A 23,287-nucleotide genomic window follows, 5' to 3' on the forward strand; every position below is an offset into this window, starting at 1 on the left:
TAATTTATTAGCGTTTTTTATCGCTGTTGTGAGAGTTTCTGATCGGTCTTTATTCATCTCGCAAGTATGTATATCCCTCATATCTTTAAAATAAGTGCGACTGTGAAATAGCGTGAAACTTGATGTTATAAAACTTTTTTTTTTGGGGGGGGGGGCTAATATGCTAACAGAATGCTCTGGGCGATCCCTTTTAATCTCCTGTGTAATTGGAAGCAGGGAGACAAGTCGCCTCCCAAATGCTCGAAGTGTCACTATATATTAAGGATATTAACTTTTCTTGCAGTGAAAGCGGAAATTAAATAAATAGGCTACTGATGTTTGGTGGGAACTAAATTTAAGGAAACCATTTCAACGGCTACTTGCCGTTGTATTGGGGATGGTATTGTAAATATTACCTCCTCCCAGTCTTCCAAACCTAACTCGTGTTTGCACTCACACTCAAAACAACGTTAGTTCCTGCTGTTAGAATCAGCGCACGTTTGTATTCGACTGAGAATACAGAACTGCGCAACATTTTAGAAACGCATTAGAACAAAAAACATTTTTACTGAAACTATTTGATGGTTTATATTCAATTTAAAAGGTAACAAAACGATATACAAAGGATACAAATCATGCAATTTTGGCATGATTCTCTGTAAAACAATTCGTGTATAAAAAATCGTCTGCTAAATAGATGTAAATATTTACATTCGAAACACATTTATCCCCTATTCATGGCTTCTGCTCATCCATGAATGTATCGATAAAACATTAAAGGGTGTCGACTTCCAGTTTTTCTGCCAACAGACAAATTGCAGGTAATCCGAAAAGATTGCTTTTCTATCGGTGCTCTGACACCTACACGGCTTCCGTGCGCAACGGTGACAGCTGGGGAGCTCCTTTCCTCTCAGCTAGAGTAACTCAGGTGAGCCCCGGCACTTCAACACTAAGTCGATTAATCCCGGGTGACGAGGCCGCCGCGGGGAGGCCTGCCGCTTCGCGCTCATCACACCCCGATCCGTGCCCCACCTGTATCACCTGTGGGCATTTCCATACAGGCTGAGCACCCGTCAATCCGCCGTCTCTCTGCAGGCCTGCGCGGCTTGCCTTTATTCTCCGGAACTTTTCAAAGCGAACACTTACATCTTTGTATTTAATTAACTGATGCCCTTTCACGTCTTTTGTAAGTAACACGAATTATGACAGGGAACCGGAACACGAAATTTATGCCACCTGTGCTTTTCCAGTGGAAGCAAAGGCTTTGGCAAAAGCGCGTGTTGCGGAAATACTTTTACAGCAGATACATCAAGGGATCATTTAAATCAAGGATGGGCAATTTTATCCGCAAAGGGCCGCTGTGTGTCCGGGTTTTCGCTGCAACTCCCTGTTAGATTACTAATCAGAGGACTGATTGGCTGAAGAGTCCTCACACCTGGGTTTGACCAGCTGACCTACAGGTTATCCCAAAAACCTGCACACACACCGGCCCTTTGCGGGCAAGATTGGCCACCCCTGCTTTAAATTAAAGCTTTGAGAAAAAAACTTTGATTTGTCTTTAACGCCTGACACCTCTATTACCTTGCATCGATTCATCAGTTTTCTTATTTAGTGTAAACAGGCAGTCTGGCGGACAGAGTCGCTGTTTACTGAAAGCAATTAGATTCCTTAACCCCAACTCTTAACCCCTGTGAGAGAAAGGAAAAAGATTGTGACCGGTTATGTATATTAGGAAATCTTGTGGTGATTGGTGAAGCACTGGATATTTTAACAATTAACAAGTAATATATAATATTTTTAATGTATGTCGTATTTAAAATTCATCTTTTTATATTCGGTGTTAGTTTGTGATACAAGCTACTTAAAGATCTGAGCAACCAACTGCTGTTCAGGGGAGCGTCCATTCTAGAGAAGACAACAATTCAGTCTTTCTGCATCTTCTTCCTTGATTCTGACGATCTCCGGCGTGTCCTGTAACGCTGACCTCCCCTTTGTGTCATTGTGCTGTGACCTCCACATGACTGCTTCCTCATCTGCAGTAGTTTCCCCTGTCAGGTACTCACACTTTGTCCAAATCCACGCGGAGGCGGCCGGCGGGTGTTGATTGCGAGCACAAAGACCCCAACGCTGCCGAATCTCTGCTCGCGGGATGGGGTCAGGGAGGGGGAGGGGGTGGGGACCCACATCATTGGCTACCTATCTGAGGTCACCGCCGGGTCGCAGCCTGCATGATGGATGAAGTCGGCGAGGAGAGGGCACTCGAGAGGGATGGGGAAAGAAGGAAGAGGCAGAGAGGCAGACAGAGAGAAAGGGAGGGAACATCATCTCAGCTTGGCTCCAGTAGAAGAGCGATGAACAGCCTTGGGTGGAGGAACAGGGTCACCATGATAAAGATTAAGATGGCCTCGATCTCCCCTGCCCTGATCGAGGACGAGCTGTGGACAAAATACCTAGTCTGAGTGGATTTGGAGTTGTGGGCTCCTTCCATGTTGTATCTGCAACGTTCTTGCCAAAGTTCTGGTCCAGGATCCAAGCATACATAGGTGCTTTGAAGCAAAGATGTCGAGAACTTTTTGGTCGTTCGCCTCCCTCCATTTGCTAGCTGTGCCATAGACAGGTTCCAATAACCTGGGACCTTGAAAGAAATCACAACACCCCATCCCTCGCTGACATTTTTAACTTACAGCCTAACCCTTCCCGAAACAGCTAACTACTTTGAAGAAACTTAATTTCACCATATTGTTTCATTTTGAATGAATCGCATCTCCCTTGAGTGGCATGGTGGCTCAGTGGGCGATACTGTTGCTTCATACCTCCAGGGCTGGGTTTTGAGTCTCCTCTCTGCTTTGTATGTGTGGAGTTTACATGTTCTCCTGGTGTCATGTGACTTTCCTCTGGGCCCTCTAGCATGGCGTGCAGTTAGCTGGCTGCCGTCCCTCATTAGGGAACATGCATGTGCCCTGCAATGAAATGGCATCCTGCCATTATGCCAAGATAGTTCTGCAGCCTTAGCCCTCTACTACCTGGGATAGGCTCCGCCCCCCCGCTCCCCCGCTCCCCAACACCAGGAAACGTGCTTACAATAACGATGGACTTTCTCCTTCTGACATCACACTAGAGCTATTTTAATAATTTTTAAACTTTTAGACACATGTGTATGATAAAAATACATGATAGGAAAAAGACGGGACTAAGGATGAGAAAGTTCTGGTTTGCTGTCAAGGCAAATGACTCTCCATCTCTTCACAGTTTCTCATTTCTGTGTTTCACTTTAAGGCTGACGGGGGTGAGGCAGCTATCCGACCCCCCCCCACCCCCCCCCCACACACACACACACACACACACCGCCTTCAACTGCCGTTTCTTCCAGGACGTTAGGAATGTGTCAAGTCAGAGACGTGTTTGTGCTGTGAGCATGTGTCTGTGTGCGGGTGTGTGTGTGTGTGTGTGTGTGTGTGTGTGTGAACAGAAATTTGATGTAGAGGATGTGAGGGCCAGGCTGGCGGGGCCTGTCCGGTTATCTGATGTGCAGCTGGGGGAAAGTGACCATCGGCTGAGCTGGGGGGGTTCGGCTGAGCTGGGGGGGTTGGACACAGCTGCAGCTACAGCCGATCAAAGCTTCAGCGGTTGCCGCCACCCGGGAGATTATTACACCGTCGTCACGCCGACGATCCTCTTGGTTTGTGTAGCAGAGTAAACGTAACATCAGCAAGGACTAGGAAACAACGTGCTGCATTTAAATGTGCATTTCCACCGCCGATAAACAGAAGTGTAATACCTGCGATATTACACATAAAATTGCATAACGTATTAAATGTCTGTCTCCAGGGAAAGAACCAGGAACCTTTTGGTTCCTAATGTCATTAAACCCCAAGACACCATCCATCCATTTTCCAAACCGCTTATCCTATTGGGTCGCGGGGGGTCCGGAGCCTATCCCGGAATCAATGGGCACGAGGCAGGGAACAACCCAGGATGGGGGGCCAGCCCATCGCAGGGCACACTCACACACCATTCACTCACACATGCACACCTACGGGCAATTCAGCAACTCCAATTAGCCTCAGCATGTTTTTGGATTGTGGGGGGAAACCGGAGTACCCGGAGGAAACCCCACGACGACACGGGGAGAACATGCAAACTCCGCACACATGTGACCCAGGCGGAGACTCGAACCCGGGTCCCAGAGGTGTGAGGCGACAGTGCTAACCACTGCACCACCATGCCGCCCCCACCCCAAGACACCTGCTGTAAAAAAAAAATGCATTACATGTAAATGTAAAAGTCTTTGTAAGTGTCATGAACTGGCAGTGGCAGCTGGGATGCGGAGCACTGCAAGCAGGAACATGGCCTCTTCGTGCCATTAGCGTCTGTCTGTGTGCCACACACTTCATAGAAATCTGATCATTAATACAAAATTCTAAGTCTCACCAAAAACTAATATAGTGAGACATACTTGATAGCCTGAACCCCCCCCCCTCACCCCCCTGATGGGTTTAACAAGTACATCACACCAAGCTTTACACATGATTTTAGCGTTAGTTAGCATTAAGACCTCTGTAGCTTTTTTGATGCTAGTGAGCATTTAACAGCCTTCACACACTGAACCTTTGGTTGAAGATGATTATACTGGAGGTCCTGAAACACAACTTGGCTTCTGAAGAACTAAACGTCATGCACCAGAACCTGAGGGGATTTTGCAATAATGTTTCATAATGTAACGAATTACTCCTTAGCCTCGTGTGTCTTTCAAAGAAATCATTTCATGCATTCCATCCCAGGTAAATTACCCAGGCTGGGTGACACTTCAGCATATTTCTTGTCTCAGTTGAATTTATTCTGCTTATTTTGGAGACTGGACAACTGTGGAGCCCATGCAGTGAAAAATCTGAACTCAAGAAAGTTGTATACTGTGAAGATGTTCAGGTAATTAATACTGCATGCAGAAAATATTGCTTCTTTGGAAGAAGTTCTGTTGTATAAGTATGCAGTGTCCTTACCATAGATGAGAAGTACACTGGGCAGACAGCTCAGATGCTGCGTTTGTGCATGCCAGTTTGACATGTTTAAACAGCATCTCCCCACCTCTGTGTTTTCACCAGGCTTCTGCAAACATAGCATTTGTGCAAAGGCAAATAGCCGAAGGTAATCAGATCATTTTCAAAAGCACATTAAGAGGAAAGACCTGCTCTTGACAGCCTCTGTCAGACTGGATGCTTCCTGGCAGCATCAGGCAAAACAGGTTCAAAGATTTCAAGAACTGTAAAATCCTGTAGCTAGTCAGTCAGGTATTTAGGGCTGATTTATGGACTCATCTGGGTGAATCATGTCAGTCACTAGTGGAAAATTAGATTAGGAAAAGCAAATTCAAAGCTAGCTTGTGCTGGGGAAAAAAATGTAACAAATCTGCCAAAGTAATTCCACCCCAGGTAACTTTTAAAAGCAGCACACAGATTTCTGAATCATCCAAGTAAACGTATATATTTAATTATACCTATATAATTCATGACCCATAGTCAAACATTTGTGATTATCTTAAGCTTGTTGTAACTTAATTCGAAGTAGCTGTAAACTTTTTAAAATGTGAACAAAAAGGTTCTGTTAAGGTCAACATTTAAAAGTTAGTAAAACGTATTATGTTTCACTGATGGTAGTATAGTGTTTTCGCACCGTTTGGTTACTAAATAATAATAATAAATTATTATAACAGTAATGCATAGTAGTAACTGTTATGACAACAAATAATATAACAACTTGCAGAAGGTGACATTAGAAATGTTATACCCGCGTTTCTTTACCCTTCACTTGTACCAATTTCCTTTACTTCATCCATTAAAAGCCTGTTCCAAGCTTAGAAATGTCCCGAAGGCGTCGAAAACGAGCGCCGTCTTAAAAGGCAGCGCCATCGTCGTGCTCTCGGCAGCTAACTGATACTCGCGTTTCTTTGTGTACGACTTAAATACCCTTCTACGTTTTGCTCTGGGGATGTATAGCATTTGCTGTATGCGGAGTATAAAACTAAAACTACATAGTATTACATCATCCTACACTTTGGAAAAAATTAAATATATTACTATTGAATATAAGTAGCATCGTTTTAATAAAATTATTCAAGTTTCATTTATTACACTAGAAAACTATCGAAGAGATACATTATTTAAAATATAGGTTGCCTATCAACATCAATGGTACTTTATTTTCAATAAACCTTTTTTTCATAGATGCCATGGCGAAGTTCTTTTTATTACTGGCAAAAAAATATATACAAATAAAAGTATTGACTGAAATATGTAAATTCGCGGTAAAAAACTAATGTTTTTACCCCCCAAAATTCTGTTTAAATTTTTGAGATACGGAATCAGTGCGGCTCGCGGAAGTGCTGACCCCTAAGATGGCACGTGGGGTCATGCCTCGGTCACTCTCTTATCACCAGCAGTCTAACCAAAACAGAACCCGAGTCTGTTAAAATGATCATATGTGTGGTACACAATTTTAATAAAATACGGATATATTTCTAGTAGAGCCTTGAAATCTTGATTAATGTAGTGGGGGTTATTTTACATACGTCCAACGATTTAGGGTGTTGACTGATTCGAGGCCTAATTCCACACCATTGTCACAGATGTAACAATTTTGTTGGCGGGTCAAACACACTCGTTTTCAGGATTAAATTTTAACATTGAAAAAATTAAGTGTACGGCGCAACAATGTTTCCGCTTATTAAATCGATGAACAGTATAAAAAGGTTATTTAGCACTTCAAGCCTCTATCCGATCAACGGCAAAAGTTTTTAGTTTTCGCTTTCGTAAAAAGTTTGGTCGTTATTTAAGAAAAAAACTGTTTCGTTAAAATCACCAGTAAAAGTAAAACTAAATCTAATTTAATTAAAGTATTCTATTCAACTAATCGATTATATAAGTCGAAGTAATAAAAAACCGTGAAATGTGGATACGTATGTATTATATTTATATAATTCATGGCGATACAGTCATCATCAACGTTACTGTTTTACATATTATTCGTTATTTATATAACGATTTTTATATGCGTATATACAATTCACATGTTTTCCAGATGAAAAAATGTTGCAACCTGTATATCTGTATACAAGTTATATAGGCAAGTATTAACTGCAATCACGAATTGATTTATCTTAAAGTTTGTATTTAATTAATTGTTGCGAATCAGAACATTGTAACATTTAACAAAGTTAAAGTTTGTATTTAATTAATTGTTGCGAATCAGAACATTGTAACATTTAATAAAAAGCTTACATTGATCACCATTGTTTGTACTATCGGACAACAGCGCTACTAAATAACTAATCATGCACGTTACGCACGTGGAATCTTCAGAATCAGATCATATAAACTGTATTAATACGTTAATAATGTAGTAGACATTCTGGATATGTAAATATTTTTACAATGAATGTTGTGTCATTATGCTATACTCGCATGCCATAACATGATTGCAATGCCAAAATAAAACGTAATGCCGAATTTAAAATCGACGTATTAATACGCTTGAATTGCCTTGTAAAAACAAGTTAGAACAGTCGTAAACTTATTTCAATTAATAATTTAATAAGAATGAGAATGCATGCATGAAGAAATACGATACAATAACTTACATCTCTAAAACAATATCTAACGTGCTTTGCGAGTGTTTATAACAAGTTCCTTGCCAGTGTTTTAAGGTAAAGACCAAAAATAAAATCTGAATCACTGCAAGCGAAACATAACGCTGTATTTCACAGAAAGTAAGCGCTTCCTTGACTTACAACTTTCGCTTCTGTTCATCATCCGAAGACAGACCGGGTCATATATATATTTAACCTGCATAAACACTTCTCCTTGCGTACAGGTGGGTTCGAGGTAACGGTGGATGCTGATAATCGATTATATACAACATAATAAGTAAGACCAGGAGCTATATCATTAAGGAACATCAAATCGGAACACTTTGTCCAGACGCTTAATTGCCGATGCAGGTGTTATTTCAGCAATGAAGACTTTTTTTGCTAAACTAGGAATTTAATGAGATAAAAAGTAAATAACTCTTTGAAAATACGGTCAGGACGGTAACAATAGAATAGTTAATTTATTGTATAGACTTTTTAACAGAACTGAACGCTCTGCAAATCATATGAAATAAATGTCCTACGATCTGTTGATATAGAACCACACAATACTCTGTATAAGAAAGAAACGAAAACTTGCGTCAATTCCTTTTTCCTAGAAACTCATTTTAAATAATAGAAACGCAACAAAAGGTAATGAATTGCAAATATATATTGTCATGTTTAACAATTTGAGACAATTCGATTTCTCTGTTTATTCTAATTACGTTTGGTCAGAGCTCTTTCAGCAAGCATTTCACATGCTTCGTGTTTGTGGTCATTGAGCAATGAAAACTGAAATAACATCCAACAAAGAACTGCGAGGGTTTTTTTGCTGAGAAGAAAGAGAAACGTAAAACCATCCGCCAGTGTTCTTATATTAATATATTACTGTTCAGCGTGCATCATAATATTAAAACTCTGGGTAAGTTTACATGCCTTAGATATGCTGTCATACCTATAGTTATTTTAACACTCGGACCGAAGTTTGCCACTGTCTTTTAAAATAATAATAAAAAAATGTAATTTCTTCCCAATGAAAGAGCTTTCAAAACATGTTATCTAAATGGCAATTATTGAAAGTGGTAATTCCGGTACTGAAATTGATACTGTCATCAAAGATTCGGGCTTGAAGTCGAAATTACAAGCAGCATTGACATTCGTTCGGATGAAATCTGAACCATGCTGATTATTATGGTATTCAGCGTTAAACAGCCACGAGCCATCACCTCTTTCCCTGTCATGCTGCCTATATCCTTCAAGTTGCATGCCAGTATCGTTAAATTGATTATTTGGTCAAATTTTGCTTAGACCTACTCTTTCATTTACAAATGATATAGATAAATAAACCAATAAGCTGATATTACTTGGAAGATTAGCAGCATGAAATGGTCATTAAATTTTGTCGAAGTTATTCATGTTTGAAGAACATGGATGGTTCTCCAGTAGTTAAATATCGGCAGTAATCCTCGTAGTTTTTGAGTGACTTTAACCTTTTTATATACCTTTAATGTTTCTCATTAAAAGTTAAGAAGAACATTCATTTTTCCATACTTACGACTTCTAACCTGCGGTGATCTTTGCGAATAACGAACAAGATAACGAACGATGCAGAAAATAGCGAGTGGGTAGGCTCGTTCGTAAGTTAACGAACGAGATTACGAACTACTCTGGTTTAGGATGGGTTTCTGGAAACACTCGCTAATGAAAGCGATCTCAAGTACAAGAAAAATAAGTGTGTGGCGCCCCTGATGTGTCGGCTTATCCCCGCATTACCACACCAACTCCTGACATCGGTATCTGCTGTACACCTCCACACCTGCTGATCATAATCTCGCTCGTTCCCTTATACAAAAGGAAGTTAGAGAAAAAGAGAAAGAGAATGTATTGGGGGATATTATATATAATTATTACGATGTTTATTTCGGAGTGAATGCTCGAGGACAATACAGTATGCAGTTGTATCGTTCTCGTTGAACTTCCACAGTTGAATATCATAGAGTCACACTTCGTAAGTTTAACTGAGGTGACAAACTTTAAGAATTAAAGTTGCCTTAAATGCCTAAAAATGTGTAGGTCGTCCTTCAAGCTACGTTTCCAACAGCACGCCACGTGTTTTCCCATAAATTTAGAAACATCACTCTAATCGTTTAATTTCCGATTTGATGTTAAGACAATAATCAAGTCTGACCCGGCTATATGATTCTTCTCAGATCTTATAAATCGGGATTATTTGAGTTAAAATGTGGCTACCTAGTTAAGGGTGAGGGCAAGGCAGAATCAAATGTACAAAATCATGATATACATATTCAAGAGCGCTTTAATACATATATTGACCCGTAAACACTGCTGTGGGAAACACATTGCACGTGCCCTACTTTTTATGTATAATACAGAGACACTCCTGCTTTCAAACTGATAAAACTCAGTGTCCAATAAAATACATGAAAGCGTTGCACATCATGCAAACTTTACATAATACATTCATCTGGCCACACATTACTTTTGAGACAGCAGCAAACAGGCTGATATTACGAGGTATTTAAAGACGTTTTCCGAGTTAATTTCCAGGTGATTGTAATTCAGTGTACGCTTCTCAAATGCGGCGTTGTGGCGTCAGTTCGGTTGAACTTCCGCTACAGACCTGCACACTCCTGAACTCAGTCTTCTTAAAGTTTTAATTGACTGTCACACGTTCATCGTACAACCTGCAGCTTTCATTCAAGTGTTACAACTCCACAGTATACCCAAACCACTTCGTGTAAAAAATCTAAAAATGTTAAGCGTCTGGAGTGAAAAGGCAAAGTTACTTGCTTGCGCTCTACATATCACGTACATTTAACACATTAAATTAATAAAATGTTCCAGGCGAAATTACCTTGCTCTAAACGCCCTCTTAGTGCATTTATATTCTTCTCGAGTTATCTGCATACGACATAAAGTTATGTACAATGTTGTCACATGTCATACGGGATAATATTTTGTGTTGACCCAGCAGGACAGACGACATGAATCATCTAGCTAGAGATGTAAGGGTCAGGCGCTGAAGATGTTGTAGACGAAGCCGGGGAAGGTGTGGACGGGACAGAGTGTGATTTTTCTGAGGCGTCTTCGTTTTTCTCCTCGTTCTCCACTTGTCCCGACGGGGATTTCGGCAAGATCCCTTCCTTCTCGCGCTTCTTCTGCTTCATTCTACGGTTCTGGAACCATATTTTCACCTGAGTCTCGTTCAGCTGCAGGGCAGCGGCTATTTCCACGCGCCTCGCTCGCGTCAGGTACTTGTTGAAGTGGAACTCTTTCTCAAGCTCTGTAAGCTGCTTAGTAGTAAAGTTGGTCCTGACCGTATTCGGCTGTCCGCCGAAGCCGTACTCTCCCGCTTTACCTATGGGCCGAAAAAAATTGACCAATGGCACTAGTTCAACAAACTATAAAAATTTGCTTAGATAATTATTAAGGACAAAAATAAAATTACAAACCAACTCCAAAACTGTCTAAAATGTGAACACGACAGATATATGTTGCTATTAATTTAGTAAAAAAATATGTCTTCAAGTGTGTAACACTCACCGGTCTTAGGGGGGTTTCGTTTGACTTTCATCCAGTCAAATGTCTGCGTTGGAGTTGAGCTTTCGGACAGGGGCGAGCAGCATGAGTCACGGTGGGATACCTGCAGAGGTGACAGAGGGTTCGTGAATCCTGAAAATGTGAGGTTGGTCTGCTCGTGCGCGTAGGCAGCGTGAGTATACTGAAATTGTCCAAGAGACGCCCCACTGTAACTTTGGCGATGCTGCACCATAGATGACGAAACGTTCCCAGAGTAAACGATGGGGGCACATTGTGAATATCCAGTGTTAGAATCCACGTCTTGGTTCAAGGTGTAGTGATTGTAATTGGCACAGAAACTCTGGGGGGCATAGCCAGAACCGCAGCCCGGATGGCTGGCGTATGTAATGCCCAGTGGGCCGTGAGGTTGGTATGATCCCGCTTGGTGAGGGTGTGTAGGAATGCCACCTGGTGAACCTCGGCTGGCAATAAAGCGATCATCCCCGCTGCAGTCATTAGCTGTGACAGCACAAGACTGAAAAGTTGTAATTCCGTGGTCTGAGTGGTACGAGGTGGTAGAGCAGGAGCCGCCGTCTCCACTCATCACTGAGTAATCTAAGAAGGTGCTCATTGTAGCATTCTCTCTGTGACAGTGACAGACCGGGCCCCGACTGATTATCTCTCACCCCAGATGACCGCGCCAACCTGCCCGTTTCTCCCATCAGGCCAGCACTAAGCGATATGAACGAACGGAGTCGGTCACGTGACGCGGGTCAGCCAGTGAGTGCGCGCCGTCGTAGACTTTGCCTTTCTCTCAGCGGTGATAGATCACCGTTTTAGAGGCATTTAAATTCCTAACGCTCTTCGATCAAGGTGACGCGCATCAGCATTAATGTATTGGCTGTGCAAACAATAGGTACTGCAGACCGCGACGCGCAGCAGTCGGGCCGCGTGTAGTCATTGTATCAGAGCGGTAAACAGTGCCTCTTCTAGGCGGATGTTCATGTGCTGAACGCATTAATACCCACTCTGCACCAGGGCGACTATTTACTATATCCACAAAACACCCCAGGTAAGAAGAACCGATTATGATTTGAATAATTTAGATTAACCTATAGGCCTACTAGCTAATAATTAACGTGTAAATGATACGAGTTAAATACGGGCTGTGCGTGCGATTAAAAGGCAGGGAGCGAAGTTGGGTGTCTTGGTTTAACAGGGTTGTCAGGTCTGAGTAGCAGGGAGGCAAACTTCAAATGTCTGTGTTGACTGTTGTTGGTTCCGAGATCGCAAGCTCGAGTAACTTAAAACCTTTGACGCTATCGCGGAGTTCTAGACCGATTTAGTCTGTACATGTTCGTACCTTCCGTGGCCGCTTGTTTACACGGCTCTTGTAATACACGTTAAATAGCTCTTATTTTGTATTTGACGTGGGACTAGCGTGATGATATCCAGCAAGAATTTGTTCAGATACGTGTTCCTTATTCAAAAGACATTATTTGTTTGTGTGCCAGGACCTGAGATTTATATAGTTTTTATATTACATTGTAGCCCATGTCCGTGGTTAAATTAACTGTTTCATTTGGTTTCCAAGTTGCTTTACCTGCTAAACCTCAGTTTACAATATATTTATCATTTTATTCCGTATAGCTGCGCAAAGCCCACACGCGTGTAAGGATGTTCGTCATGAAAACGCCCTGTGCCCTTTCTAGACATTAAGCTGAACATGCGGCCTTGTGGTCAGTCTCAAAATGGCTCCTCTGGCTCGGCTGAGGCTGCCCCCGCCCTCTGCTCTCCCCGATATGCAGGCGGCTAAGCTTTGAATGTAGGAAACAGCTACTGTTTATTCAAGTATCTCCACTCGAAAACAGCGCATGTGTGCCCTCGCAGAGTTGTCAGTATCAATTTGCCAATACAGTTTAAGCGAAAATGGCATATTAAGAAAAACAATACATAATACAACTGATAGTCCCCTCGAATACTTTTTCACGCGCATATGCTGTATACATTTCACTCCGCTTGTAAAATATGCATTGTCTCTCTGGTGAGGAGAGAAAGGCTGCATTCACCGTCTGCGGACTATGTCGTTAGAAATAACCCGAAAAGTCTTCTTTCCGGAAGAGACAAGTAACAAGCGATGATTTTATCTCACGGTCTATTGGCGAAATGTCATGCTATTGGGCTGCATTGTGCAGTTATACCTAGTAATGATACTCGCCACACTCCTTACATGTAATAGGATCGATCCTAATTAGCCAGGCAAGCTTATAAGCCTGATAAAAAAATCATTCATTTTATTTTAGAAAGGACTGCACGAAAGCTTTGGAATTTTAGAAAGAAATATGTTTTTATATTGTCCAAATGATCTATCGTCAAAAAACAATGTTTAAACTTTTCATTATATTAAATAGAATAAAATACATATATTTTAAACACATATTGCGTTCTTATAGAATCCAGTTAGAAATTTAACCTTTATATTGTGATTGTAAATTGTATAGTTAAATGTAATAGTGTTCAACACAGAATATATATATATATATATATATATATATATATATATATATATATATATATATATATATATATAATTACGTGTTATTTATATGTTAACACAAGCAGGATATTAAGAAGGGAATCTTTCTGCAGCAGTCATTTTGAATTAGACAGCGCGCGGCGCCTGGTTATTGTGGCCACGCGCGGGCTGTAGGTTTAAACAGCTATAAAAATGAATTACAGCCGAGAGCCTAAAATAGCCATTGCTTTGGCCGGGAATCCCCAGTACCCTGCAAATGCGTTGCAGGGTTTTATTTGTATATAGGCCTCGGCAATTGATCTCTTTGTTGGCATTCTCATTCATGAAAGAATTTGATTTATGACTTCGAGGGGAATTTCGTCCAGAATTCTTAGACAGACCCCTCACTTTACACTGAGTACAACAAACATTTCCTCGATTTTTTCCTAGGAACTGTTTATAATAATGTGGTTATATATATATAAAAAAACAGATTGTAAATGTTCATGAGACACCTATATTTACGTCTGCTAATACACCAACGTATAATTATGCATTTAAAAGAGCATAAATTACTTTTTATTTGAAAGGAAACACGAATTGTTTGGCACAATTTAAGTGCGTGAAAGCGTGTTATCCCAATGACGTTATAAATGCTATATTAAATGTATTTTGCTATTTTAGATGACCTAATTAATTTTTTTATAGTAGACTTTATGTTAACACATGTTCAGAAATGTAAACAAATATTTTGTTTCGTTTTTAGGTTGGAAACGAAGATTGTTTTTCCATTTCTCGCCGAAGGAGCTGAAGTTTCACTTACCGTTGAAGTTTGTAACTTTCGTGATCAAGAGAATAACTGCGACTACAACGTTTTCTTTGAATTACAACTGTGTAAGCAATCATATATGTTGATATGCTGTTTCCATTTTACACAATATAGTCACATATGTCCGTGCTTCCGTCTTTGAGAATTGTGTATTGTACAATAAACATTTTCTGGTAAATTTTATTTGTTTTATAAATTGTAGTGTGTTGCGTTTTAGAAAGTTCGAAAACACATTTCATTTCATCAAAAAAAATAATTAAATGACGCATTTTTAAAGCTACTTGTAGCAAGTCAAGTTTATTCTAACAAAAATATTTATTGACATTGTACCCGAAAGCGATACAAAAATAAAAGGACAAAGATTCATTTCTATTTTTCCTCTTTTTACACACAATTATATTGCTTTCGGATAGTCGCCTGTTCGAATTTTAATTCAAATATTATCAAACTAATTATTTACACAAATTATATGGTGAAATCTTACCTCTGCATGATTAGTTATCTAATCAGTTAAGCCACGAAGAAAATGTACTAATAATATATAAAACTCTGAAGACAAGAACGGTGTACTTGTGTTCTTGGGTTTGTTTCAATTTCAGTTTAGTAGTTCAGATGCTGCAAATCGATAGTTGTTAAAGTGTCCGAGAAAAAATAAAAGCTGTCCGTAGATATGTCCACGGGACTATCCAGAGATTCTGACAGACTGGGGGAAGCGGCATCTGAAAGATGTAGGCAGGAATCTGCGGAGAATACGTGAAAGTCCTGTAAAGAAGAAACGTCCAGGGCCGAGGGACTACCATTGTCTAGGCCAGATGCGGACTCCGGGCCCATTGTGGACATGCAGCCTGGAACAGTGGGTGACGGATTGGGAAAATTTTTAAGATTTTTGTCATTGCTGTTCAAAGGCGAAACAGTAAAACTTTGGGAATCTCCATTGTGGATGTTCTGAGGCTGTTGCGGAGTTAGCGAGTTTTGTTGAAAGGAGTAGGTCTCTCGCTCCAGAAGGGCCCCTGACACGTTGTTTAGGGCTTGCTCGTAAAGAGATTTCTCCTCCTCGACCTGTGCTCCGTCTTCCATACGCTTCAACTTTCCCTCGCTATTCTGGTTCTCCTTGCATTGGGTTTGCCTTTTATGTTTCATCCTTCGGTTCTGAAACCACACTTTCACTTGCCTCTCGGTCAAATCCAGTAAAGCGGCGATCTCCACCCTCCTCGGTCTGCAGAGGTACTTGTTGAAATGGAATTCTTTCTCCAGCTCCAGGAGCTGCGTGTTGGTGTACGCAGTTCTCAGCCTGCGCGATCCCCCGCTGCCACTCTCCGGAATCTCGGGCGACCCTGAATCAGCAATAACGCAACCTCGCGTTACATTTTCTACAGTTTAACAATGAAATTGCAAAGACCATTTACCACACGCACATTACGGCAGAATGCCAGTTATTTTTAAACGCCTTAAGGATTGTTCCTTGATTTCCGAACTGCTGCGGCAATGTTTAGGGAAATCGAGAAACGAGTCATACACAGCATAAGCTAAACTCCCCAAAATAGTACTACGTTAGTGGAACTCTGAAGCAGCCTGGCAGCCCAATGAACTCGCCAGCTGCACCATAGAGCTACAGCAATCTATCACTCCTCATTACTGTCAAATATCAAAACTCTGGCACCGGACAGCAAGGAAGGTCAGTGTGGAAATCAAATAAATCATTTTACATTACAGAACTTAGTGAAACTTTTAACGATACAGAGAAGTGCATACAATATACAATTCGAAAATATTTTCAAGGTTGGAAGTTTATACACGCACTTCTCCACTAAAAGGAAATATTCTTTAAAAAAAAAACATTCCATCAGTATTTTCATCAAATTTTCAGCACTCACCTTTAGGCGAGAAGCAGACTGGTCCTGCTGCAACGGCTGTGGACGTTGGTGTCGGCAAGTGATTCTTCTTGGAAGCTTTTTTTTCCTTCATCCAGGGATACTCCGGAGGAAGAGATGCGGTCGGCAGCGGACTACAGCCATTGGGGCTGTGCTTGGGCCGGCCGTGGCGAGGGTGGCTGCCGGGGTTTAGGCTGGGAATGGTCTGCTCAAAAGGAGGAGGAATCAGTGTCGAGTGTGAAAGCGTCGAGCTCTTGATTGATGAACTTTGAAATGAATCACCGACAGGGGGAAAAGATGTCAGGCACTCAGCAAGCGACGGTTGACTGTTGATAAAACCAGTCTCTCGCTCAAATTCGTAATTCATCTCCTCTCCCTCAGAGCTTTGGAAAGTTAGCTCTTATTTGAATTTTGTGGCCAGATTAAAAAATCATAAAAATCGCTGCTAGTGTTTTTTCTAATTCACTGATTACGGCCGTATGGGGACCGCGCTACTATTAAACTATTGAATTCATGGAGACAAGGTTGAAATTGGACCGAATTGCTTGTCACATGATTACTTCTGCCCAATGACAATTTGGGGTTTAATCAAAAGAAGCCACTGTCTGCGTGATTGATCCAAAAAAAGTCTGTAAGGAACGCCTCGTTCTGGGGGTAGTACTGTTTTTATTTACACGTTCTGGTCAGTTTGTCCACCGCCACGGCCCTACAGCATTGAAATATTTTAAAAACGCAAGCGTGACTGCATCCGCCGCGCGAGCTTCTGCCCTCCTCGTATTGTTACTTGATGTCAGAAGGACGCCCCGCGTACCACCAATCATTTCAGCATCTACTTGCGACGCCTGTAGCCATTAATTGAGAGATTTACCAGAAAAGTACTATGAGAAAATTCATATATCCAACTTGTTCTCATTAGGTCTTAGGCATCTACCAGGTTAAAACGAAAACAAAGACGCTGTCAGATTCACAGGCATATATACATTCATACAAATATACAGGGTATGAGTACATCCTGAATATTTGTTAGTGTGTGTAGGTATATGTACACACACACACACACACATTACATAAAACGTATTATCCTATTATCAACAGGAGTATATATACGTTTTGTGTAATGTGTGTGTGTGTGTGTGTGTGTGTGTGTGTGTGTGGTACTGGACAGCATATACCATCTATACCTAATAAATTTCTTGTACCAGTAATGTGATGTACATAATGTAAGTGATGTGCCACAGATATACATGTATTTATCTTATCATATGATGATACGTATCATACTGTATATACTGTTAACATTCGCCGTTCATTTGAAGAGGATGTGTAAATGTGCACGCGACGTGCTAGTGCGAAGGCTACATTTAAGTCACACAGCAATATGAAAAACATATAGGCAAATTCATTGGAACCAATAAGGGTCGATAAGGTCCGGTGATATTAGTGGCCAGACACTGCTCTGGTGTCACTGAGATCAAAACAATCACCGAACGAACATATGCGATTCATTTACATTCCATTTTCCACATCTCTTTTTTGTTCATTATCAGAATGTTGGAAAGGTTCTTTACCTGAAGAAAGATACATTTAAACAAAACAAAAGGTTACAATCTCTTAAATCTCTGGAGCCATTTGCTTTGAAGAGTGAAAATTCCACTGTGTGTCTGATATGGGGTGTGACCCACGAGCATAATAGATATTCAGCGAAAAATATAAAAAAAACTTACATTTCGATTGAATTACCTGTATATACGATAACTAGCATTAAAATAATTGTCCTTAAGCGCAGTTATTCATGTCTTATTATAGGGATATCGGTATTCATGGGATACATCATTATTTTGATACCACGAGTGCTTTATTAACACTTAAGTAGTTGAAATATGTACGGTACATTATTTTAAATCGTTTCTTCGTCGGTAGTAAGAGAGGGTTGTATTTAAAAGGGGAAAGAGTAGTAGGCCTCTCACAGTTTATTGCTTATATTATAAACAAAGAGGCAAGGAAGCCTTCGCGCTATCAATCTTACTCGCCAATAGGTCTGACAGCTTCGTGCCCTGAGAACACATTTAAACCTTCTAACTCTCTCTTAGATCAAATGCAACCAGGAAGAGGACGACTACTGAACACATATTTTAGAACACCATTCCGCCGCCATTCTAGTTTTACACTAGGATTTTAAAGCCGTAACTATTTTTCATGAAAGAAATAATACGAAATCGGTGAGTAACCAACCTTTAAACTTTTTTTTTTTTTTGCTTTTTACCCGCTTCAACATCTTGCCTTTTATAACGTTCCAGTTTTTGCGCGAACAATTGTGTAGGAAAGACTCAGCTGGCGAGAAAAAGACGAATGGTTTTGCAATTACGCACAGCTTTGTGTGTGAGAGGTGAGTGGGTGTCCGCATTCTCTACTAAATCCGATTCAGTCCCACACTTCAGCTCGGACTGAAATAGCGCCGAGTGATTCCCCCTTTTCCCCAAGAATATAAATCGGTAGGTATATTGACTTCACGTACATATAGCGGTTAGTATGGTTTAAAGCACATGTGCGTGTTTTAGGCATGGGGAGAAGGACAGAATCCTCACGGATCAATTGTTCTTTCCATATCCCTGTTAACCATATGTTAGGCGAGGCAATACGGTCATGGACCCTTGAAGTCAAAAATTAAAACGAGAAAAAAAAATTGGGAGTTTGCGAAAACAAAGCACGAAAGAACATTTTCATTACTTATTACTTGAAGGCTTAAGCAACGATATAGAAGATTCTGCGACGAGGTACCTTTTAATCAGTACCATTCCAATTCAAAATAATATAATCTTAGAGTACACAATGGTACATACATTTGTATTTTTCGTAAATAAATATTATACGCAGTCTACCGTGGTTTAATATATCATAGAATTCCAAGCCGGCTAGTTTGCTGTTTTTGCAAAATAGATTACAAATTGGCGACTTAATAAAAGCAAATTCAATCTGCGCGTTTAACATACACAAAATAGAATGCTATTGTTTCAAGACGTAATTCATTAAGAAAAACAGCACGAAAATGTACATTGTAAAACAGTTAAAGAGAAAAATTAAGAAACAGGATTGGACGTTTAGGGTTGTTATTTTAGAATAGAAAACAAAGAGTCGAGAGGATATTTTCTGCTGATGATTGTCAGTGGGGGTTAAAAAAATTACAACATGAAAATATATCAGTCATAGTATTTATTTTTTCTACATTTAGTGTATATAGTTTTATCGGTTATTTAGTTTTTAAATTGTAAATGTACTTCAGGTAGTAATACAATGAGTTCTTTTCACATACATTGTAATTTATAAAAGCAACTTGTGAAATATATTATGTTTATCCAAAAATGTTGTTTTTCATTGTTCACACATATGTATTTAGCTTGTTCGATTGATTTATGTAATTGTTTGTGACTATTTGAGTTCTAGAAACATCGCGTTTGTGATGGCCGTGTCTGCTCGGCCGCGCGGGAGAACCAGGCCACCATCTATTCCGATTTTCAGCCGTCGCGCTTCGGAATCAGCAAGGCAGCACAAATAACCCCAAGTACACGACTCCCGAGGACTATTTCCCGCATAATCCTGGGCACATACGCGTACTTCACGTAAACGGCTGCGTTTTGCCGTTGTTGTTTCCATACATAAATTCAATATTTATCTGGAACCATACAATAAGATTTTGTTCCTTTGTGTAGTTGGGTATATGTAATATATTTTAATGTATGGTGATGTAACGATTAAAACGTTTTTATTATTATAAACGAATTTATTATTATTATTATTATTATATTATCATTATCATTATCATTATCATTATTATTATTATTATTATTATTATTATTATTATTATTATTATTATGTTACTGCTGTATATGCTTATCTCCCACCCCTCCTTCAAAATTGCTATAAGATTACGATACAAATGTATGTTTTAACTTTTTATTTCTTAGAATGGAGCAGCTTGGAATGTATGACAAACAGAACCTGTGATCTTTGAAGTATCGTCAATAAACAAGTACAAGCTGGGTAATTCTAAAACTCTCATACCTTGTCTCTCATATCTTATTGCATGATTCCTGTTTCACTTCCCAAAAAAAAAAAAAAATGTATGAACCCAATAAAGAGAACATTGTAATCTTGGTTTTTGTCATGTATTCCTTTTCCTTGCAAATGAGTTTGTAAGGAGGGCCAAACCCTGTCCCCGCGTACCTCCTTCTGGAAATAGCCTACATATTGGCCGATGGAGATAAATAATACTTTAGAAACTTATGTTCTGACAAAACAAATAAATAATTTTGAAAGTCCATCAGAATACAAACAGTGGCGGTCAGATGCTCGTGCTGCGGAGCATTTTAACCAGCGCGTGATTCTCTGAGCCTCCAGGCGTGCAACAAAATGCAAACAAAATTCTTCACCGGGGATAAATAACTAACGAACAAATTCACATTAAAGAATATAATAAAATTTGTTCAAATACCCTGTTTGATTAAAAAATAATAATAATGTTTACGACTAAATATGCATATCTGTGCATCCGGACTTGATCTCCCAGGTGTACGGTAATGGAACAATAACACTATAGCAAATGTATAGAGAAATCCAAGCAACAAGAATGACTACTTGACTAAGCTACACATCACACATAAACAATAAAAAAAAAACAAGGCATAGAAGCTACTGAATGGAAAGAAAGCTATGGGTGAGGAGGTAAGAGATTGGACGGAGCTAGAGAATATCACACCGCAGCTGACGATATCGTTACAGATGCGTCAGTTTGGGCGCTTCCTGAATTCTTCCCTGAGAGTAATGTGGAGTAAGGTCTGCGTATGTGGGGTGCGTGTCGCACGGCCCGTGATGGTGGCTGTTGCCCATAGCGACAGCGCCATTGTAGTCCATGTTGGTCGATGACGGATGAGAGAGATGCGTCAGCCCAAAAACAGAGGGCCCGGAGTTAGCCACTGGTTCTGTGTAGCCTCCGCCAACATATATGGGGCTTCCTTGCAGATGAGTTCCATAGTTACCGTTGCCTTGCAGGGGGTGCGTGTCATAATCGGGGGTGGCCGCCCCGGTGCCCACATATCTTTTCTGGGAAGGCAGACAATTGTTTAGAGTGCTGTTCAGAGGACCCGGATATGACGTCGGTATACCATACGCATTTTGATTAGCCTTATTGTAAGGCGTGGGCGACTGCGATTCATACGGTACACTGTTGACAAGAGAATGCATTGAATTGAGGTATCCTCCAGCAGACGATGGGGCGGCCGGGCTTCTCGGGGACTGAGCTCCGGGTGAAGGCATCATTCCCACCCCTTTTTGATCTTTTTTGTACTTCATCCTGCGGTTCTGAAACCAGATTTTTATCTGTCTCTCTGTAAGGTTCAGCAAATTCGCCATTTCGACCCTTCTTGGTCGGCAAAGGTATCGGTTAAAATGAAACTCCTTTTCCAGTTCCACAAGCTGCGCGCTGGTGTAAGCTGTCCGAGCTCTTTTGGAGGCGGCGGAGCCAGGCGGACTCTTGTCTCCTGCACAAAGCTCAGCTGCATGGGAGAAAGAAATGTGGGTTCAACAGCCAATAATACAGATGAATATTATTAATGCCCGACAGCATGCATTCATGATATTGGCGGTAAATGATTTTAAAATGTACAGGTTTCAATGACCTTAAGAATTCATCTTTAGATGAGTTGACAAAATAATTTCCATTGCTTTTGTTTGACATGCACTGAGATATAAGTCAAAAAACAGATCATTAGATGAATATAGCTGGTTTTGTCATCAGTATGCACCACAAGTGCAACAAATTCACACAGACTGAGATCTGTATTTCTCTAAAAGTTTCACGCAAAGCATGTAGATATAACCTATTAACAACGCAAAGGAAGAATCAATTCTATGGGATGGACCATGAGAACTGATCACAGCCGGTATGCTTGCTGTAAAGTAGCGTATCCTGTCTTGTGAAACGCATACGGTATCCGCTTGGCGGGGTTGTTTGTCCCAGATCTCTTTCCGTAGATGCATGCGTGCACGTTTGTGTGAATAATTCGCATATAGTTTGCGTCGCTTTCGCTGCAGTCACCTGATAGCAACGCCGGTAGACTTACAGGTTTACCCGCTGAGGTGGGAGTAAACTCGCTATCATATGTCACTATATAACTATTATCAACAGGAGTATATACATTATGACATACGTATCGATTATCATCACGATATTATGAAATTTACGTCAGTAAACCTGCACAACTCATTATTATTGTTGTTATTATTATTGATGATGAATATAATAATTATAATTATAATATTTTGTAAAAAGTCAAGATAGCTGGTGAATTAAGTATGACATTAACCAATTAGGTCTTTTTAAGGATTTTACATCGAACATTCTCGTTTTAGATATAACTGCAGAACGCCTATGTTTCTGAAAATGTTGGACGAAAATAAAATATTACAGATATACAGATACAGCATAAAAAAACTAATGAAAAACATTCCAGTAATCTAACCGAAATGTTTAAACACGACTATAGTGCGTTTCCTTTTAGGTTGCGTTATTTTAATATATGAATTATTATTATTATTATTATTATTGTTGTTGTGGTGGTGGTGGTGGTGGTTGTTGTTGCTGCATTCTCAGCCTATAGTAGTTTTAACTGTATTATGAATTAGCATGACCCTACTAGACAGAAACGCCCTTAGTTTTGTAGATGATGTTCAGTCAGACGGTGTTAGTAGTTGCAGGTCTCTTTTTCAGCCCCACCTATACTTTACACGGAAACCTTTCTTATTATAAAAGCAATCAGGTTTCGGTATGATAACACCGCACCCAATACAAAACCTACGGTTACAAACAGAAATAGCTATTTAGTTATTTTATTTCGGGGGCGTGGTGTTTCAACAACTGTGAATTTTAACATCAA

The 23,287-nt window shown here is 40.2% G+C and overlaps 3 protein-coding genes and 1 long non-coding RNA gene across 10 annotated transcripts in view; 1 reads left to right on the forward strand and 3 right to left on the reverse strand.

Moving 5' to 3' along the window:
• Positions 1-9,902: 9,902 nt before the first annotated feature.
• On the reverse strand, positions 9,903-11,894 carry hoxa1a (homeobox A1a). Its single transcript, XM_048992666.1, has 2 exons — positions 11,168-11,894; positions 9,903-10,982 (listed from the first exon to the last, which is right to left on the reverse strand). Exons 1-2 carry the CDS (start codon positions 11,772-11,774, stop codon positions 10,618-10,620), a joined length of 972 nt encoding a protein of 323 aa, XP_048848623.1. The 5' UTR covers positions 11,775-11,894; the 3' UTR covers positions 9,903-10,617.
• Positions 11,895-11,923: 29 nt separating this feature from the next.
• On the forward strand, positions 11,924-14,670 carry LOC125718689 (uncharacterized). Its single transcript, XR_007384900.1, has 2 exons — positions 11,924-12,215; positions 14,425-14,670. It is a non-coding gene; the product is annotated as an uncharacterized LOC125718689 (long non-coding RNA).
• A 98-nt stretch (positions 14,671-14,768) lies between these two features.
• On the reverse strand, positions 14,769-18,112 carry LOC125718681 (homeobox protein Hox-A2b-like). Its single transcript, XM_048992661.1, has 2 exons — positions 16,362-18,112; positions 14,769-15,821 (listed from the first exon to the last, which is right to left on the reverse strand). The coding sequence occupies exons 1-2, from the start codon at positions 16,723-16,725 to the stop codon at positions 15,088-15,090; spliced, it is 1,098 nt and encodes a 365-aa protein (XP_048848618.1). The 5' UTR covers positions 16,726-18,112; the 3' UTR covers positions 14,769-15,087.
• Positions 18,113-20,295: 2,183 nt separating this feature from the next.
• hoxa3a (homeobox A3a) overlaps positions 20,296-23,287 on the reverse strand; it is a 32,099-nt gene continuing 29,107 nt past the window's right edge. For all 7 annotated transcript variants that reach the window (XM_048992658.1, XM_048992656.1, XM_048992657.1 and 4 more), the window contains one exon: positions 20,296-21,907. In XM_048992658.1, the coding sequence (XP_048848615.1) occupies positions 21,129-21,907 (779 nt within the window). In that variant the 3' untranslated portion in view covers positions 20,296-21,128. The remainder of the gene's footprint in view (positions 21,908-23,287) is intronic.

The sequence above is a fragment of the Brienomyrus brachyistius genome, chromosome 23 (assembly GCF_023856365.1).
Source record: "Brienomyrus brachyistius isolate T26 chromosome 23, BBRACH_0.4, whole genome shotgun sequence".
NCBI lineage: Eukaryota > Metazoa > Chordata > Actinopteri > Osteoglossiformes > Mormyridae > Brienomyrus > Brienomyrus brachyistius.

Bases quoted from the DNA above. Each gene is read 5' to 3' on its own strand.
- hoxa1a (XM_048992666.1), bottom strand. From the start codon at position 11,774: ATGAGCACCTTCTTAGATTACTCAGTGATGAGTGGAGACGGCGGCTCC. The intron at 10,983-11,167 runs GTGAGTGTTACA...TTCGGCCCATAG, and splicing joins ACGAAACCCCCCTAAGACCG to GTAAAGCGGGAGAGTACGGC.
- LOC125718681 (XM_048992661.1), bottom strand. From the start codon at position 16,725: ATGAATTACGAATTTGAGCGAGAGACTGGTTTTATCAACAGTCAACCG. The intron at 15,822-16,361 runs GTGAGTGCTGAA...TTGCTGATTCAG, and splicing joins AGTCTGCTTCTCGCCTAAAG to GGTCGCCCGAGATTCCGGAG.